General features: G+C 47.3%; 1 protein-coding gene across 2 annotated transcripts in view; it reads left to right on the forward strand.

Moving 5' to 3' along the window:
• Positions 1-16,403, forward strand: part of LOC134969516 (trafficking protein particle complex subunit 2-like protein) — a 45,457-nt gene that overhangs the window by 6,145 nt on the left and 22,909 nt on the right. For both annotated transcript variants that reach the window (XM_063945516.1, XM_063945517.1), the window contains exon 4: positions 305-384. In XM_063945516.1, the coding sequence (XP_063801586.1) occupies positions 305-384 (80 nt within the window). The remainder of the gene's footprint in view (positions 1-304; positions 385-16,403) is intronic.

Consider the following 16,403-nt stretch of genomic DNA (forward strand, 5'->3'; position numbering starts at 1 on the left):
GGTAGGTATTTAAAATACTATTTTTTTCACTAACTTGTCACCTTTGTTACTAGTATAAGGGCAAATGAGCACTCTTGTGCACTGAGCCAATGTCTGTAAGAATGCCGTCTGTTCCCCAGGAACCAGTCATCAGGCGTTATAAACTTAGTGATGTCACCGGTTCCTAGTGAACTGATTGGCTGTCTTCTCATGAACATTGGTTCAGCCCACAACCTGGCTTCTTCCATTGTTAGTAGATTGCTCTATAATACTTAGAACCACTGGACTGATGTAATGACCCTGTTATGTTCCACTTTTCCTTCAGATGTTCCGCAAGCTATATAATTCATATACCGATGTGATGTGTAACCCCTTCTATAACCCTGGAGACCCGATTCAATCACGGTGAGCGTCCAACTTAAAGCGACCACAGTGTCACCAAATGTTTCTTATTTAGAGGGGAAACTCTATGAGAAAGTGCTGTAGTATCAAAATATTTCATAATGTCCTTTCTCTTACGTCCTAGAGGATGCTGGGGTCCATATTAGTATCATGGGGTATAGACAGGTCCACCAGGAGCCATTGGCACTTTAAGAGTTTGAGAGTGTGGGCTGGCTCCTCCCTCTATGCCCCTCCTACCAGACTCAGTTTAGAAAAATGTGCCCGGAGAAGCCGGTCACAGCTAAGGGAGCTCCATAAGAGTTCTTTTGGTTTTATTATTTTTATTAGAGTTAGGCACAGGGAGGCTGCTGGCAACAGCCTCCCTGCTTCGTGGGACTAAGGGGGGGAGTAGTGTCCGCCCTGCGGGGTCTGAGCCACTTACTCCACTGACAAGACACTGAGCTTCTGAGGGGATCGAACGTTCACCGCCATAGGGGATCGCTCACCCAAGCAGCATGCCGTCACCCCGTTACAGAGCCAGAAGGTCGTGGTGAGTTAGTCACCGGCCCCACTGTCAAGCGGGGAGCCGGTGTGAAATTGGCGGCATCAGGGTAAACCGCGCTCTGGAGCTCAGAGGTACACTGTGAGGGGCGCCCTGAGCCAGCGCCTACACCCTGACTGGTCAGCAAGCCTGTCGGAGTCCCCGGATCTCTCCCAGCACATACCTCAGGCCAGTATAATCCTGTGAAGAGCGGGAAGACGTGCCATCTTCGGGGGGCGGAGCTTCTCCTCAGAGCGGACCCAGCAGTGTTCAGCGCCATCTTCTCTGCCTGCAGTCTTCAGCGCTGTTCCTCCACACCAACTCCCGCTATCTGTGCGGCACCAGGCGGTTGTAGAAGGGGGGGAGGCAATGTGTATACTGTGTCTAGCCTATTAAGGTGCACAGTCAGTGCAGGGTGGGGATTCCCTCTACCTCAAAAGCGCTGTGTGTGGGTTGGCTCCAATCTCTGTGTCTCTCTGCCATTCTTGAGGGGAAACTCTGTCTGCCCTTGCCCTGTGTGTATGTGGGGTGTGTGGGGATTGCAAGCAGCCATGTCTAGAGATATGTATCATATGCTGCAGAGGATATATCTTCTCAGGAGGATCCCATTCCATGTAATCAGGATTGCACTGTTGTAGCGCAGATCCCGGCTAGGGAACCAGAGTGGTTAGCCTCTCTTAAGGGGGTTATTTCTCAGATTTCTGAGAGGGTTGTACAGATTGAGAATGCAACTCAGGTTTTACAGTCCTCTATGGCAGTATGGTCCGGTTCTGTTTCCTCGGGCCCCTCTGTGGTACACTCTCACAAAACGTGCTCTTGCCCAAATTATGCAGGATGACATGGATACCCATTCTGACACCGCAGACGGTGATAGGGATGTGTTGAGGGGGGCGGCATCACTTGTTAAGGGGGTGCAGTTGATGATTGAGGCCATGATAGATGTGTTAAATATTGCTGACACAACTCCTGAGCAGGTTGAGGAGGCTTTCTTCACAGATAATAAGAAAGCCTCGCTAACCTTCCCTGTGTCTAAAGAATGAAATGCTATATTTGAAAAATCCTGGGAAAACCCGGAGAAAAAATTCCAGATCCCAAAAAGGGTTCTGGTTGCTTTTCCCTTCCCTGAGGAAGATAGAAAAAAATGGGAGACCCCCCCCCCCCTATAGTTGACGCTTCTGTCTCTAGACTGTCAAAGAAGGTGGTCTTACCTGTCCCGGGTTCTACCGCATTGAAAGAACCGGCAGATCGCAAGGTTGACACTATGCTTAAATCCATTTACATGGCTTCAGGGGCAATACTGCGGCCTACTATTGCCTGTGCATGGATTTATAAAGCTATTGCAAAGTGGTCAGGCACACTATTGGAAGACTTGGCTACGATGGATAAAGGTGACGTTGAATTGTTTTTACATAACATACAGGATTTAATAAGATTTTAAACCTACCGGTAAATCTTTTTCTCCTAGTCCGTAGAGGATGCTGGGGACTCCGTAAGGACCATGGAGTATAGACGGGCTCCGCAGGAGACATGGGCACTATAAAGAACTTTTTATATGGGTGTGGACTGGCTCCTCCCTCTATGCCCCTCCTCCAGACCTCAGTTAGAGAACTGTGCCCAGAGGAGACGGACAGTACGAGGAAAGGATTTTTATTAATCTAAGAACAAGGGCCCTCATTCCGAATTGTTCGCTCGCTAGCTGCTTTTAGCAGCATTGCACACGCTAAGCTGCCGCCCTCTGGGAGTGTATCTTAGCTTAGCAGAATTGCGAACGAAAGATTAGCAGAATTGCGAATAGAAAATTCTTAGCAGTTTCTGAGTAGCTCGAGACTTACTCAGCCATTGCGATCAGTTCAGTCAGTTTCGTTCCTGGTTTGACGTCACAAACACACCCAGCGTTCGCCCAGACACTCCCCCGTTTCTGCAGACACTCCCGCGTTTTTCCCAGAAACGCCAGCGTTTTTTCGCACACGCCCAGAAAACGTCCAGTTTCCGCCCAGAAACACCCACTTCCTGTCAATCACACTCCGATCACCAGAACGATGAAAAATCTTTGTTATTCCGTGAGTAAAATACCTTACTTTTGTGTAAAATAACTAAGCGCATGCGCTCTGCGAACCTTGCGCATACGCAGTAAGCGACTAATTGCAATATAGAGAAAATTGGCAACGAGCGAACAACTCGGAATGACCACCAAGATTCATACCAGCCCACACCATCTACACCGTATAACATGGAATATACGAACCAGTTACCAGTATGAACAAAACAGCATCAGCCAAAGACTGATCTTAACTGTAACATAACCTTTATGTAAGCAATAACTATATACAAGCCTTAAAGAAATATGTCCGCACTGGGACGGGCGCCCAGCATCCTCTACGGACTAGGAGAAAAAGATTTACCGGTAGGTTTAAAATCTTATTTTCTCTTACGTCCTAGAGGATGCTGGGGACTCCGTAAGGACCATGGGGATTATACCAAAGCTCCAGACCGGGCGGGAGAGTGCGGATGACTTTGCAGCACCGATTGAGCAAACATGAGGTCCTCACCAGCCAGGGTATCAAACTTGTAGAAATTTGCAAAAGTGTTTGAACCAGACCAAGTCGCCGCTCGGCAAAGCTGTAATGCCGAGACGCCTCGGGCAGCCGCCAAAGAAGAGCCCACCTTCCTAGTGGAATGGGCCTTTACCGAATTCGGTAACTGCAATCCAGCCGTAGAATGAGCCTGCTGAATCGTGTTACAGATCCAGCGAGCAATATTCTGCTTAGAAGCAGGAGCGCCAACCTTGTTGGCTGCATACAGGACAAACAGTGCCTCCATTTTCCTAACCCGAGCCGTCCTGGCTATATAAATTTGTAATGCCCTGACTACATCAAGGGACTTGGAATCCTCCAAGTCATCAGTAGCCACAGGTACCATAATAGGTTGGTTCATATGAAACGATGAAACCACCTTAGGCAAAAATTGAGGACGAGTCCTTAATTCTGCTCTATCCACATGGAAAATCAGATGGGAGTTCTTGTGAGACAAAGCCGCCAATTCGGACACCCGCCTTGCAGATGCCAAGGCCAACAACATGATCACCTTCCAAGTGAGAAATTTTAATTCAACCGTTTGAAGAGGTTCAAAGCCGGTGAGATTTTAGGAACTGTAACACCACGTTAAGATCCCATGGTGCCACTGGAGGCACAAAAGGAGGCTGTATGTGCAGCACTCCCTTTACAAAAGACTGGACTTCTGGGAGAGAAGCCAATTCCTTCTGAAAGAAAATTGATAGGGCCGAAATCTGTACCTTAATGGAGCCTAATTTTAGGCCCATATCCACTCCTGTTTGTAGAAAGTGGAAAAAACGGCCCAGATGGAAATCTTCCGTAGGAGCATTTTTTGCTTCACACCAAGATACATACTTTCTCCAGATACGGTGATAATGTTTCGCCGTCACCTCCTTCCTAGCCTTTATCAGAGTAGGGATGACTTCTTCCAGAATGCCTTTCCCAGCTAGGATTCGGTGTTCAACCGCCATGCCGTCAAACGTAACTGCGGTAAGTCTTGGAACACGCAGGGCCCCTGTTGCAACAGGTCCTCTCTGAGAGTAAGAGGCCACGGATCTTCTGTGAGCATTTCTTGAAGATCTGAATACCAGGCCCTTCGAGGCCAATCTGGAACAATGAGTATTGTCTGCACTCTTTTTCGTCTTATGATTCTCTATCTTTGAGATGAGTGGAAGAGGAGGGAACACATAGACCGACTGAAACACCCACGTTGTCACCAGGGCGTCCACTGCTACTGCCTGAGGGTCCCTTGACCTGGCACAATACCTCCGAAGCTTCTTGTTGAGGTGTGACGCCATCATGTCTATTTGAGGAAGTCCCCAATGACTTGTTATCTCTGCAAAAACTTCTTGATGAAGTCCCCACTCTCCTGGATGGAGATCGTGTCTGCTGAGGAAGTCTGCTTCCCAGTTGTGCACTCCCGGGATGAAGACTGCTGCCAAAGCGCTTATGTGATTTTCCGCCCAGCGAAGAATCCTGGTGGCTTCCGCCATTGCCACTCTGCTCCTTGTCCCGCCTTGGCGGTTTACATGAGCCACGGCTGTGACGTTGTCTGATTTGAATCAGAACCGGTAGGTCGCGAAGAAGAGTCTCCGCTTGACGTAGGCCGTTGTATATGACCCTCAATTCCAGTACGTTGATGTGTAGACAAGCCTCTTGGCTTGACTATAGTCCCTGAAAGTTTCTTCCTTGTGTGACTGCTCCCCATCCTCGGAGGCTCGCGTCCGTGGTCACCAGAACCCAGTCTTGAATGCTGAACCTGCGACCCTCTAGAAGGTGAGCACTCTGCAGCCACCACAGGAGAGACACCCTGGCCCTGGGGGATAGGCTTATTTTCTGATGAATTTGAAGATGGGACCCGGACCACTTGTCCAGAAGGTCCCACTGAAACGTCCTCGCATGGAACCTGCCGAAGGGGATGGCCTCGTAGGTCGCCACCATTTTCCCCAGTACTCGAGTGCATTGATGGACCGACACTCTTTTCGGTTTTAACAGGTCTCTGACCATGTTCTGGAGTTCCTGGGCTTTTTCCATTGGGAGAAAAACCCTCTTTTGTTCTGTGTCCAGAATCATGCCTAAGAAAGATAGCCGAGTCGTTGGAACTAACTGTGACTTTGGTAGATTTAGAATCCAGCCATGTTGCTGCAGCACTCTCAGGGAGAGCGACACGCTGTTCAGCAACTGATCTCCCGATCTCGCTTTTATCAGGAGATTGTCCAAGTACGGGATAATTGTGACTCCCTGCCGGCGCAGGAGCACCGTCATTTCCGCCATTACCTTGGTGAAAAACCTCAGGGCCGTGGAAAGCCCAAACGACAACGTCTGAAACTGGTAATGATAGTCCTGTACAGCGAATCTCAGGTACGCCTGATGAGGGGGATATATGGGGACATAAAGGTATGCATCCTTTATGTCTAGTGACACCATAAAATCCCCCCCTTCCAGGCTGGAGATAACTGCCCGGAGCGATTCCATCTTGAATTTGAACTTTTTCAAGTACAGGTTTAGGGATTTTAAATTTAGAATGGGTCTGACTGAGCCATCCGGTTTCGGGACCACAAATAGGGTTGAATAGTACCCCTTCCCCTGCTGAACTAGGGGAACCTCGACAACCACTTGTTGCTGACACAGTTTTTGAATTGCAGCTAAAACTATCTCCCTTTTTGGGGAAGAAGCTGGTAAGGCCGATTTGAAAAACCGGCGAGGAGGCACGTCTTCGAATTCCAGCTTGTACCCTTGGGATACAATTTCCATTGCCCAAGGATCCACATCTGACTGAACCTAGACGTGGCTGAAGAGTCGAAGACGTGCCCCCAGCGGCGCTGGCTCCCTCAGTGGAGCCCCAGCGTCATGCAGTGGATTTAGTAGAAGCCGGGGAAGACTTCTTCTCCTGGGAACTAGCCGTAGCAGGCATTCTTTTCCCTCTACCCTTACCTCTGGCGAGGAAGGAAGAGCCCCAACCTCTTCTGGACTTATGCGACCGAAAGGACTGCATCTGATATTGCAGCGTTTTCTTTTGCTGTGGGGAAACATAAGGTAGAAAAGTAGATTTATCCGCGGTAGCTGTGGAAACCAGGTCCGCGAGACCTTCCCCAAATAAATCCTCACCTTTGTAAGGCAAAACTTCCATATGTCTCTTTGAGTCGGCATCACCCGTCCATTGGCGGGTCCACAGGGCTCGCCTAGCAGAAATCGCCATGGCGTTGGCTCTCGAACCCAGCAGATGAACGTCTCTCTGAGCGTCTCTAATATATAAGACTGCGTCTTTAATGTGACCTAAGGTCAATAAAATGGTATCCCTATCCAGGGTATCAATGTCAGCTGACAAAGTATCCGTCCAAGCTGCTACAGCGCTACAAACCCAAGCCGACGCTATTGTCGGTCTGAGCAAGGCACCCGTCTGGAGACTGCAGCGCCACCTTTTTGGACAAGCGCGTTAAAGCCTTGTCCACCCTGGGTGAGGATTCCCACCGTAACCTGTCCTGCGCAGGGAAAGGATACGCCATAAGAATTCTCTTGGGAATCTGCAGTTTCTTGTCTGGAGTTTCCCAAGCCTTTTCAAATAACGCGTTCAGCTCATGAGATGGGGGAAAGGTTACCTCAGGTTTCTTTTCCTTAAACATGCGTACCCTCTTGTCAGGGACAGATGGGTCATCTGTGATATGTAAAACATCCTTTATTGCAATAATCATATAATGAATACTTCTGGCCACCTTTGGGTGTAACCTCGCATCATCGTAGTCGACACTGGCGTCAGAATCTGTGTCGGTATCAGTGTCTACTACTTGGGACAGGGGACGTTTCTGAGACCCTGAAGGGCCCTGTGACACAGCCAAAGCCATGGATTGACTCCCTGTTCTATCCCTGGACTCTGCTGTGTCCAATGTCTGATGTAATAAAGACACATTTGCATTTAAAACATTCAACATATCCAACCAATCAGGTCGGCGTTGCCGACGGAGACACCACAATCATCTGCTCCACCTCCTCCTTAGATGAGCCTTCCGCTTCAGACATGCCGACACACACGTACCGACACCCCCACACACTCAGGGATATATCTATATGGAGACAGTTCCCCAATAAGGCCCTTTGGAGAGACAGAGAGAGAGTATGCCAGCACACACCCAGCGCCAACTGACACTGGAAACCAAATTCCCAGTTAAAACAGCGCTTTTATATAAATAAATATATATATATATATATATACACTCACTGCGCCAATTAAATGTGCCCCACCCCTCTATTTTGCCCTCTGTCACCGTGTTCAGCAGGGGAGAGTCCGGGGAGCCAGCTTGCAGTGTGCTGTGGAGAAAATGGCGCTGGTTAGTGCTGGAGGATCAAGCTCCGCCCCCTCAGCGGCGGGCTTCGGTCCCGCTCGACTTTTCAATACTGGTCGGGGGTTTATTTAATATACTGCCTCCGCAGTATGTATGTATATATATGTGTATATATGTATATATATATATATATATATATATATATATATATAGTTACCAATGTCTTTACCAGAAAGAACCAGGCGGCACTCCCAAATTCCAATTCAAGCAGGTGTATTAGAAATTCATAGTGTCATAAACAAGCGTCAACGTTTCAAGGCTCGCAGGCCTTTTCGTCAGGACGTATATGTAAGTGAAAAAAACTGGAAACATAACTAACCAATGTGTCAATCTTACCTTTATACATACGAGTGCAGTTCAGCACGAGGACGCCCGCTGCTCCCACCCGGCCGGTAGTAGGAGGGGTTGCATACTGACGTGTTTCCTGTCAGTTGATTACCATGGATACACTCAAACCGTGTACGTCCTCTCCCGTTGCCTGGGGAACAGCGCCGCGTCTGATGCTGATTCCTGCACATAAACAAAGTGCTTATCATAGTGCATATTAAATATTTCAATATTTCCATAAACCAATATAGATATACTGAATGTGCAATTTATGCAAGATAATGTGAGACATACAACAAATATAAGTGAATTAAAAAATTAAAAACCGGAATATCAGAATAATACATCATCAGAACCATAAATTCTATACATAACACAATTATTTCAAAACCTAGCCAGGGCAATACCTTTACCTTTTCATAATGTGCATATTTCAGTATTACATTAATATAAGAACCACAGAACTAAAGGAATATATTCCAAGAGATTTTTTCATTAAGTCCTCGAGGTGAAATGGTATCTAAAATGTGTATCCATTTTGACTCACATTGACTGAGACGCCTCTTACGATCCCCCCCACGAATATCATTGGGGATATGATCTACTATCTTATATCTTAAGGAGGATAATGTATGGTGAGCCTCCTTAAAATGGCGTGCCACCGGCTGATCGCAATCTTTATTTCTCTAACGTCCTAAGTGGATGCTGGGGACTCCGTCAGGACCATGGGGTTTAGCGGCTCCGCAGGAGACAGGGCACAATAATAAAAGCTTTAGGATCAGGTGGTGTGCACTGGCTCCTCCCCCTATGACCCTCCTCCAAGCCTCAGTTAGATTTTTGTGCCCGGCCGAGAAGGGTGCAATCTAGGTGGCTCTCCTGAGCTGCTTAGAATAAAAGTTTGTTAGGTTTTTTATTTTCAGTGAGTCCTGCTGGCAACAGGCTCACTGCTACGAGGGACTTAGGGGAGAGAAGTAAACTCACCTGCGTGCAGGATGGATTTGCTTCTTAGGCTACTGGACACCATTAGCTCCAGAGGGAGTCGGCACACAGGTCTCACCCTGGGGTTCGTCCCGGAGCCGTGCCGCCGACCCCCCTTGCAGATGCCGAAGTTGAAGAGGTCCAGAGGTCCAGAAACAGGCGGCAGAAGACTTTCAGTCTTCATAAGGTAGCGCACAGCACTGCAGCTGTGCGCCATTGTTGTCAGCACACTTCATACCAGCGGTCACTGAGGGTGCAGGGCGCTGGGGGGGGCGCCCTGGGCAGCAATGTATTATACCTTTTTTATGGCTAAAATACATCACATATAGCCCTTGAGGCTATATGGATGTATTTAACCCCTGCCAGAACTCACAAACTCCGGGAGAAGAGCCCGCCGTTTTAGGGGGCGGGGCCTATTCTCCTCAGCACACGGCGCCATTTTCCTGCTCAGCTCTGCTGTGAGGAAGGCTCCCAGGCTCTCCCCTGCACTGCACTACAGAAACAGGGTTAAAACAGAGAGGGGGGGCACTTATTTGGCGATATGATTACATATGTGAAAATGCTATAAGGGAAAACACTTGTATAAGGGGTTGTCCCTGTATAATTATAGCGTTTTTGGTGTGTGCTGGCAAACTCTCCCTCTGTCTCCCCAAAGGGCTAGTGGGGTCCTGTCCTCTATCAGAGCATTCCCTGAGTGTGTGCTGTGTGTCGGTACGTGTGTGTCGACATGTAGGAGGACGATGTTGGTGAGGAGGCGGAGCAAATTGCCTGTATTGGTGATGTCACTCTCTAGGGAGTCGACACCGGAATGGATGGCTTATTTAGGAATTACGTGATAATGTCAACACGATGCAAGGTCGGTTGACGACATGAGACGGCCGGCAAACAAATTAGTACCTGTCCAGGCGTCTCAGACACCGTCAGGGGCTTGTAAAAACGCCCATTTACCTCAGTTGGTCGACACAGACACAGACACGGACACTGACTTCAGTGTCGACGGTGAAGAAACAAACGTATTTTCCTTTAGGGCCACACGTTACATGTTAAGGGCAATGAAGGAGGTGTTACATATTTCTGATACTACAAGTACCACAAATAAGGGTATTATGTAGGGTGGGAATAATCTACTTGTAGTTTTTCCTGAATCAGATAAATTAAAGTGTGTGATGATACGTGGGTTTCCTCCGATAGAAAATTATTGGAGGTATACCTTTTCCCGCCAGAAGTGAGGGCGAGTTGGGAAACACACCTTAGGGTGGATAAGGCGCTCACACGCTTATAAAAACAAGTGGCGTTACCGTCTCCAGATACGGACGCCCTCAAAGAGCCAGCTGATAGGAAGCTGAAAAATATCCTAAAAAGTATATACACACATACTGGTGTTATACTACGACCAGCAATCGCCTCAGCCTGGATGTGCAGCGCTGGGGGGGCTTGGTCGGATTTCCTGACTGAAAATATTGATACCCTTGACAGGAACAATATTTTATTGACTATAGAGCATTTTAAGGATGCATTTCTATATATGCGAGATGCGCAGAGGGATATTTGCATTCTGGCATCAAGAGTAGATGTGATGTCCATATCTGCCAGACGATGTTTATAGACACGACAGTGGTCAGGTGATGCAGATTCCAGACGGCACATGGAAGTATTGCCGTATAAAGGGGCGGTCCATCGGACCTGGTGGCCATGGCAACAGCTGGAAAATTCACTTTTGTTACCCCAAGTCACATCTCAGCAGAAAAGGACACAGTCTTTTCAGTCTCAGTCCTTTCGTACCCATAAAGGCAGGCGGGCAAAAGGCCAGTCATATCTGCCCAGGGTTAGAGGAAAGGGAAGAAGACTGCAGCAGGCAGCCCATTCCCAGGAACAGAAGTCCTCCACAGCTTCTGCCAAGTCCGCAGCATGACGCTGGGGCCATACAAGCGGACTCAGGTGCGGTGGGGGGTCATCTCAAGAGTTTCAGCGCGCAGTGGGCTCACTCGCAAGTGGACTCCTGGATCCTACACGTAGTATCCCAGGTGTACATTGGAAATTCGAGACGTCTTCCCCTCACAAGTTCCTGAAGTCTGCTTTACCAACGTCTCCCTCCGACAGGGAGGCAGTATTGGGAAAAAATTCACAGGCTGTATTCCCAGCAGGTGATAATCAAAGTACCCCTCCTACAACAAGGGAAGGGGTATTATTCCACACTATATTGTGGTACTGAAGCCAAACGGCTCGGTGAGATCTAAAAGATTTGAACAATTACATACAAGGGTTCAAATCAAGATGGAGTCACTCAGAGCAGTGATAGCGAACCAGGACGATATGGTGTCACTGGATATCAGGGACGCTTACCTACATGTCCAAATTTTGCCCTTCTCACTAAGGGTATCTCAGGTTCGTGGTACAGAACTGTCACTATCAGTTCAGAAGCTGCCGTTTGGATTGTCCACGGCACCCCGTGTCTTTATCATGGTAATGGCCGAAATGATGATTCTTCCTAAAAGAAATATGGACGCTTTCCTGATAAGGGCAAGGTCCAGAGAACAGTTGGCGGTCGGAGTAGCACTATCTCAAGTAGTTCTACGACAGCACGAGTGGATTCTAAATATTCCAAAATCGCAGCTTTTTCCGACGACACGTCTAATGTTCCTAGGAATGATTCTGGACACAGTCCAGAAAAGGATGTTTTCTCCCGGAGAAGAAGGCCAGGGAGTTATCCGAGCTAGTCAGGAACCTCCTAAAACCAGGAAAAGTATCAGTGCATCATTGCACAAGGGTCCTGTGAAAAATGGTGGTTTCTTACAAAGCGATCCCATTCGGTAGATTTCACGCAAGAACCTTTCAGTGGAATCTGCTGGGAAAATGGTCCGGATCGCATCTTCAGATGCATCAGCGGATAACCCTGTCTCCAAGGACAAGGGTGTTTTCTTCTGCGGTGGCTGCAGAGTGCTCATCTATGAAAGGGCCGCAGATTCGACATTCAGGACTGGGTCCTGGTGACCACGGATGCCAGCCTGAGTGGCTGGGGAGCAGTCACACAAGGAAAAAATTTCCAGGGAGTGTGATCAAGTCTGGAGACTTCTCTCCACATAAATATACTGGAGCTAAGGGCAATTTACAAGGCTCTAAGCTTAGCAAGACCTCTGCTTCAAGGTCAGCCGGTATTGATCCAGTGGGACAACATCACGGCAGTCGCCCACGTAAACAGACAGGGCGGCACATGAAGCAGGAGGGAAATGGCAGAAACTGCAAGGATTCTTCGCTGGGCGAAAAATCATGTGATAACACTCTCAGCAGTGTTAATTCCGGGAGTGGAAAACTGGGAAGCAGACTTCCTCAGCAGGCATAACCTCCACCCGGGAGAGTGGGGACTTCAGCGGGAAGTCTTCCACATGATTGTAAACCGTTGGGAAAAACCAAAGGTGGACATGATGGCGTCCCGCCTGAACAAAAAACTAGACAAATATTGCGCCAGGTCAAGGGACCCTCAGGCAATAGCGGTGGACGCTCTGGTAACACTGTGGGTGTACCAGTCAGGGTATGTGTTTCCTCCTATGCATCTCATACCAAAAGTACTGAGAATCATAAGAAGGAGATGAGTAAGAACGATACTCGTGGTTCCGGATGGGTCAAGAAGGACTTGGTACCCGGAACTTCAAGAGATGCTCACGGAAGAACCGTGGCCTCTACCTTTAAGAAAGGACCTGCTCCAGCAGGGGCCTTGTCTGTTCCAAGACTTACCGCGGCTGCGTTTGACGGCATGGCAGTTGAACGCCGGATCCTGAAAGGGCATTCCAGATGAAGTCATCCCTACCCTGGTCGAAGCCAGGAAGGATGTAACCGCAAAACATTTTCACCACATTTGGCGAAAATATGTTGCGTGGTGTGAGGCCAAGAAGGTCCCTACAGAGGAATTCCAACTGGGTCGTTTCCTACATTTCCTGAAAACAGGACTGTCTATGGGCCTAAAATTAGGGTCCATTAAGGTTCAAATTTCGACCCTGTCGAATTTCTTCCAGAAAGAACTGGCTTCAGTGCCTGAAGTTCAGACGTTTGTAAAAGGGGTACTGCATATACAGCCTCCTTTTGTGCCTCCAGTGGCACCTTGGGGATCTCAATGTTGTTTTGAGTTTCCTAAAGTCACATTGGTTTGATCCACTCACCACTGTGAAATTAAAATATTTCACATGGAAGGTGAAGATTCTATTAGCCCTGGCTTCAGCCAGGCGTGTGTCAGAATGGGCGGCTTTATCATATAAAAGCCCTTACTTAATTTTTCATTCTGACAGGGCAGAATTGAGGACTCGTCCTCAATTTCTCCTTAAGGTGTTTTCTGTTTTTCACATGAACCAACCTATTGTGGTACCTGCGGCTACTAGGGACTTGGAGGACTCCAAGTTACTTGACGTTGTCAGGGCCCTGAAAATATATGTTTCCAGGACGACTGGAGTCAGAAAATCTGACTCGCTGTTTAGCCTGTATGCACCCAACAAGATGGGTGTTCCTGCTTCTAAGCAGACGATTGCTCGCTGGATTTGTAGTACAATTCAGCTTGCACATTCTGTGGCAGGCTTGCCACAGCCAAAATCAGTAAAAGCCCATTCCACAAGGAAGTGGGCTCATCTTGGGCGGCTGCCCGAGGGGTCTCGGCTTTACAACTTTGCCGAGCTGCTACTTGGTCAGGGGCACACCCTGACTGAGGAGGACCTGGAGTTCTCTCATTCGGTGCTGCAGAGTCATCCGCACTCTCCCGCCCGTTTGGGAGCTTTGGTATAATCCCCATGGTCCTGACGGAGTCCCCAGCATCCACTTAGGACGTTAGAGAAAATAAGAATTTACTTACCGATAATTCTATTTCTCGTAGTCCGTAGTGGATGCTGGGCGCCCATCCCAAGTGCGGATTGTCTGCAATACTTGTACATAGTTATTGTTACAAAAATCGGGTTATTCTTGTTGTGAGCCATCTTTTCAGAGGCTCCTTCGTTGTTATCATACTGTTAACTGGGTTCAGATCACAGGTTGTACGGTGTGATTGGTGTGGCTGGTATGAGTCTTACCCGGGATTCAATATCCTTCCTTATTATGCACGCTCGTCCGGGCACAGTATCCTAACTGAGGCTTGGAGGAGGGTCATAGGGGGAGGAGCCAGTGCACACCACCTGATCCTAAAGCTTTTATTATTGTGCCCTGTCTCCTGCGGAGCCGCTAAACCCCATGGTCCTGACGGAGTCCCCAGCATCCACTACGGACTACGAGAAATAGAATTATCGGTAAGTAAATTCTTATTTTTCTAATGCAGCTTTTATAGCAGAGCGGTGTAAAGCCATACGCTCTCTGAACGTGCGAATAGTTTGGCCTACATAATATAGCCCACATGGGCACATTATAATGTAGACAACGTATTGCGATGTACAACTTAAAACATAGTTAATTTTGAACTTCCGTCCTGTATGAGGATGTTTAAAATAAGGTCCAGGTTCCATAAAACTACATGTCGTGCATGATACACATTTATAACAACCCAGTTTCTTTTTTTGTGTCAAAAAAGAAGAACTGATAGAACTGTCTGGTATATACGTGATGTTGGTTTTAACCAACAGATCACGTAGGTTTCTACCCCTTTTATAGCAGGGCATTATACTTTTATTTTTAAAGGCCGGTAATTCGCTATCACCTGATACAATTGGCCACAACGCCTTGGTGGCACGGGGTAGAACTGGGCTGGCTAATGTGTATTCAGAAATCAATGGAATCCTATCTTGTATATTATCCTTCACTTCTGGTTCTAACAAATTTTGTCTTGGAATTGCTAATACTTGTTGTTTGGTTTCCTTAAGTGAGGATAAAGGATATCCCCGCCTAGCAAATTTATCCGAAACCAAATCTAATGCAGATTCAAGCTGGTTAGGGTCGCTCGTGATTCTTGCTACTCTTAACATCTGGGATTTTGGAAGGGCTTTCTTTAATGGGGGTGGATGGCAACTGCTGTGGTGTAGCAGGGTATTTCGATCCGTATGTTTGTGGAACACCTCAGTTGATATAGTGTTATCTTTAATTTTAACTACCACGTCTAAATAATTAATTTCAGTCTGGCTATATTGGAACGTAAACTTCACTGGATGTTCTAAAGAGTTGATATGAGTAACTAACTCTAATAGCTCACATTCAGAGCCCGTCCAGATTAAAAAAAGATCATCTATGTATCTTGTATACATCAAGATTTTTTTATATACACATAGATCTGTGAAGAAAAAATTACGCTCCTGCTCAAACATGAACACATTGGCGTACGATGGGGCTACATTCGTCCCCATCGCACAGCCAATGCGCTGCAAATAATATTTACCGTTATGTAGAAAAAAAAATTTTTGAGGATGAATCTGAGTAATTCCAAAAACAACGGAATATCAAAATCCACAAATTGATTAGCTTGTAGAAATGATCTCATGCAGTCTAACCCCATGTTGTGTGGTATGATCGTATATAAATTCTTCACATCCAAGGTACACAAGAAAGCCCCAGTGGGAATGTTTTTTATTTCTCTCAACTTTAACAAAAATTGTGTAGTATCCCTCAAAAACGTTCTCTGTTTGGCCACTAAGGGTTGTAACAAATAATCAAGAAATTGAGAGATAGGTTGTAAGAGAGAACCCCTAGCCGATATAATCGGCCTACCTGGGGGCTCCTGGGCATTCTTGTGTACCTTGGGGATGGTATACAAAATTGGAGTAACAGGGTGGGACTGCATTAATGCATCAAACAATTTTTTATTTATAACCCCATTTTTCACCGCAGCAGTTAGTATCAGATCTAATTCACCCTTATATTGATCACCCGGATTTTGCATCAGTTTTAAATAAGTGTTACCATCAGCTAATTGTAAATCAATGGCCCTCATTCCGAGTTGATCGGTCGCAAGGCGAATTTAGCAGAGTTACACACGCTAAGCCGCCGCCTACTGGGAGTGAATCTTAGCTTCTTAAAATTGCGACCGATGTATTCGCAATATTGCGATTACTAACTACTTAGCAGTTTCAGAGTAGCTCCAGACTTACTCTGCCTGTGCGATCAGTTCAGTGCTTGTCGTTCCTGGTTGACGTCACAAACACACCCAGCGTTCGCCCAGGCACTCCCACCGTTTCTCCGGCCACTCCTGCGTTTTTTCCGGAAACGGTAGCGTTTTCAGCCACACGCCCCTGAAACGCCGTGTTTCCGCCCAGTAACACCCATTTCCTGTCAATCACATTACGATCGCCGGAGCGAAGAAAAAGCCGTGAGTAAAAATACTTTCTTCATAGTAAAGTTACTTGGCGC

Source organism: Pseudophryne corroboree, chromosome 11 (assembly GCF_028390025.1).
Source record: "Pseudophryne corroboree isolate aPseCor3 chromosome 11, aPseCor3.hap2, whole genome shotgun sequence".
NCBI lineage: Eukaryota > Metazoa > Chordata > Amphibia > Anura > Myobatrachidae > Pseudophryne > Pseudophryne corroboree.